Source organism: Apaloderma vittatum, unplaced genomic scaffold, assembly GCF_000703405.1.
Source record: "Apaloderma vittatum isolate BGI_N311 unplaced genomic scaffold, ASM70340v1 scaffold7734, whole genome shotgun sequence".
In the NCBI taxonomy this organism is placed as follows: domain Eukaryota; kingdom Metazoa; phylum Chordata; class Aves; order Trogoniformes; family Trogonidae; genus Apaloderma; species Apaloderma vittatum.
The window spans coordinates 1-4,324 of record NW_009712102.1 but is presented as its reverse complement, the minus strand read 5'-3'; the positions used below and the strand labels follow the sequence as shown (position 1 = coordinate 4,324).

The window sequence follows — 4,324 nt, the reverse complement described above, 5'->3', positions numbered from 1 at the left end:
TCTGGAGCCAGTTTACAAATAAAGTGGAGATGGCTCTCCAAAAAATGTAGAGGCATCAACCCATTGATGCTTCAAGGCAGGAAATCCTGGAAGTGTATGCTGAGTGTCATGTAAGAACGATCAACACCATCTTCAGAACAGGCTAATATTGAAAAACAGAGATAATGATTTACTATTAGGACCTAATTTTTGAAAGATCCAAGTGTTGGCTGAACACCTCTGGTCAAATTCAGTGCCACATTCAGCACTGATTTAAGTGGGAACATAATGAAATCATTTTGAAAATGCTAAGCACTGGACAATATTATGGCATGGAGAGGGTGTGGTGGCAGTACAGCTTTTATTCTTTCATATAGACAGGCATGCACATATTGTGAAGAACTAATAAAAATGGGTAAATGTAAAGGAAAATTCAACAACTTCCAGTCCTTTCCAGCTTCCTCTGACAAACCCTTTCATACAGACAGGTATGCACCTATCATGAAGTACTAATAAAAATCGGTAAATGCAAGGGGAAATGCAACACCTTCCAATCATTTCTAGCTTCCTCTGACAAATTCCCACTGGAAAATGTTACTTTTTATGCCTTCCTTTCACCACTCAGAGAAAGTGAACAAAAACATTCTCAAAAATGCATTTCACCTTCCACTGTACCCCTGCATAGTGTCCATGTGTCTGTCTGCTGACCTGTCAGGAATGTTTGGACGTGGAGGCCCCACACTAGTTGATGAATGCTGACTGAACCTGATGTTGCTGCTCTGTGCTGCACCCAGGTTCAGCTCTGTACACAGCCTCCAGCTGTGGTCCACACATCACAGAGGTACCAGCGTGTCTATAGGGCCAGAAAGCCCCTCAGCCCACTGCCTGGTAAGAGTTAGTTTAAACACTTTTCTTGATACATTCTCTACCATGGTTACTTTTGGGATCTATGATGTAGACAAAATCATGATATATTTGTCTGCATGTATGTTTTAACAGAACAAATTGTGACTGGTAATTACAAGCTCTCATTAGTGGATCTTTGATAACACAAAAAGCGTGGGTCGCTGACCTCTGTTTCTTCCCTTGGTTCATCCCTGATCAAAATCAACTCAAATACACGTCTGTAAATTTATGACATTGTGAATGGCTGCTGCATGATTCACAGCATGCAACTTTGGGGCCTGTTTTTGTAAATGAAAAAGAGCTAAAACTTATTGGAGAAGGCCCTTTTCACTTAATTGGCAACATCCAAAAGTAAGATTTTCACAAGTCATTACTGCTGGCACACTGAATGCACACACAAAATGGGGGGCTGTGCCCAGGGACAACTGTTGCAGGCAGCAAAACCGAGAAGTACCACTGTCACGGCGAGAAGTACCTGTGGAATGTCTTCCCAGCTTCAACATCCGCAGGGCTCTGAGCAGTCGCAGAACTTGGACAATGCGCCCCACGTTCTCCAGTTCTTGGGAGCTCTCCCCACCACACAGACTCTCCACCAGCAGGGTGATGTAGAAAGGTAAAATAGCAAGGAGGTCTATGATGTTTGCCACACTCCTTAGGAAGCGACATCGATCCCGGGCACACAGGAACCTCAGAACAAACTCCACAGTGAACCACGCAATGCACAGGTATTCGAGGGCATCCAGTAGTGGTGGTGCCAGCCAGCTTAGCTCTACTGAAATCAAAGCCATGTTGGCAATGGACACCACAACAAAAGCCATGGACAGAGTGCCGAAAGTCCTGGCTGCTGCAGAGGAGCCAGGCTTTTCCAAAACTTCCCAAAGCTTCTGTCTGACACTAGGACAGAGGCTACCAGAAAAGTCCTCTTCTTCATCCTGGGCATCCAGCTCTTCTGCATCTTTCTTGATGTCTAATGCTTCACTCAGCTCCTTCCTCCTGAAGTACCTGCTCAGGATGCCCCCCCAAAAGAGATTTTTATACCAATTTGCATATGTTTTTCTTATCCTCTACCACATGACACATAAGAATACACATCAAAGCACATGTTACATGAGTTCAGAAAAGCCTGATGATGGCATAAGGTCAAAGACTTTATTAATCAAGACTCTGCACCATGTTTAGACTGACATGGTATTTCTAACCCCTCGATTTCACATCAGTGAGAGTTTGTATGTGCAGAGTAATTTATGTTATTTGTATGGATCAGGCTGACTACAGTAGGACCTGCTGCATGACTAATAAGAACTCTCATAAGCAAACCTGGAAAAACCAGACTCCCTATTTCTAAATTGTCCTCAATGTGATTAATTATGTTGCACTTTTATTACCTTGTTTTTTTATCTACAAATGCAGTTGACAGATGAAGTTTGGATCAATACACACTAAGATGACAAGTTACCTTTCTCTCTTTAAATGTATGGGTCCTCACACAACAAAGTGCACAAGTATCTGTGCCAAGTAAAACTTAAAATCTGTGCAAACCGCATAGTGGAATGTTTTGTTAAAGTAAGTGCATATTTACAGAACAATTTCATGAAACAAAAACAGTCCCAAAGTACATTAAAAAAATCCTTTTCTTTCTCATACGTATTTATTGACTGCTGCAAATCTTAAGCCTTAGACAAAGGGGCTATGCAATTTTGCCTTCATTTCATCAGTTACTCCTGCATATGCCAAAAAGGTCTGTAGCTCTCATCAAAGAAGTAGTAGCTTTCAGTTACACCTACCAGGGAAGGAAGAAAAGGATTAAAACTAGGATCCAGCTCTCTCAGGTGCAGAATTGTCTCATGCTAGGGTAGGATAACTTCAGTATCCTTTCAGGGTGGGGTTGCTTGCTTGTTTCTTTATAATAATTTTGACATAACTCCTTCAGATAAATAGCAGTTATGCTCTTTACAGAATTCATTCCTTCAATATTAAAAACCAAACCAGTAAGAAAGAAAAATAAAATGAGAGATAGACTAGAATTAACAGAAATGTCCTGGGGGTGGTTCAGTTGAAACCCACCTCCTTCCTAAGCTGCCTGTTACAATTTGTCTCCAGTGAGCCATGTTCCCGCTGTTGCTGCCCCCTCCCTGTAAGCTGCTACATCCATGTGTGATGCTTCCCATCACGTCTCCTCCTGGAGCCATGCCACCCACACTCAGCCTGGCAGGTGACCACCCTCCGTTCTGCCTCTTCAGCTTGGATCTGGAAATCCTCCAGAATGGAAAGTGTGAGGTGGGGAGGCTCCAAACCCACCACCATGCCTGCCTCCACATTCAAGGCTTCTAACTAGGATAATCCCAAACTGCATGACTGAAGGGACATCTCCCACAGTCTTTCATCTCTTGACACTGTTCATGGCCAGTCTGAAGCTGGTGTAGGACAGCCCAGACTCTGCTCCTGTTTGGGTTTCACTGTCTTTGCCCCATCATGGGCCTGTCCCTCAGCAAAGATCAACAGTGACCTCACTCAGGAAATCTCCCATTTTTTACATCCATCCTCGTCTAGAGCAGGATTCAGAGTGGAACTCATCCAGCTCTGAGCACACTTTTCCCAATGCTCTGCTACCTCACCTACCCCCACGGCTTGATCTCTCACCTGAATGTCCTTGCACACAAGTCAATGCTGAACTCACCCATGTGCCAAAATTCCATGCGCCACATCTTCCCACAACTCACCGGTCTCTGCAGCAGGAGTCAATGCTGAGCTCATCCAAACCCCAGTACTGGATCTCTTGCAGGAAGGAGAGTGCACAAAGCTGCTCCATCACATGCAGCCTTCCCGTTTGGTAGTAATTCAGGATGTAGTGAAACGCCTGTGAGCTCCGATCAAAGAAATATTCATTCTCCACAAGGTTGGCATCATCACAGAGCTCAAGGAGGCCAGAGGCCACATCTCGGGCAGCAGAGACCACTACAGCCAGTTTGCCAAGACGGGTGTCAGGGTAGCAAGACAAAGTTTGCTGGGACATCACAAAGCGGCTGCCTCCTACATTGATGGTAAAGCAGTCCAAGGAGGGAATGACCTTCTGGACCAGGGGCCCCTGCTCTTCCTCGCTGGAGAAAACACTGGAGTCCAGGGAGCCCAGGGATGTGCTACTCCCTGGTTCCTCCAGGGATGCTTGGGAAGAAAGAGATATGCAGCAGGGAGGCGACTTCATCCTGTAGCTGCCAGCAGCAGCCCACACTCTCCTGTGTTGAAAACACAACAAAGCTGCAGAGAAGGCTGCCCTGCCGGAAGGGGTGGCCGGGCCAGCCTAGAACTGTATCACTTCGCTTTGGCTACTGTCCCAGGGACACCTCACCGTCCCCACTTCCCCCGAGCGATGCCTCCATCCGAGGCGGAGGGCAGGCAGGGTGCCAGCGCTGCCCACACCTGCGAGGGCACAGATGGAACA

The 4,324-nt window shown here is 45.8% G+C and overlaps 1 protein-coding gene across 1 annotated transcript in view; it reads right to left on the bottom strand.

Moving 5' to 3' along the window:
- The window catches only part of KCNV1 (potassium channel, subfamily V, member 1), a 9,518-nt gene extending 5,410 nt beyond the window's left edge, over positions 1-4,108 (bottom strand). Inside the window, exons 1-2 of the mRNA XM_009867859.1 lie at positions 3,606-4,108; positions 1,361-1,887 (exon numbers count right to left, since the gene is read on the bottom strand). Of these exons, the coding sequence (XP_009866161.1) occupies positions 1,361-1,887; positions 3,606-4,087 (1,009 nt within the window). The 5' untranslated portion in view covers positions 4,088-4,108. The remainder of the gene's footprint in view (positions 1-1,360; positions 1,888-3,605) is intronic.
- Positions 4,109-4,324: the final 216 nt, after the last annotated feature.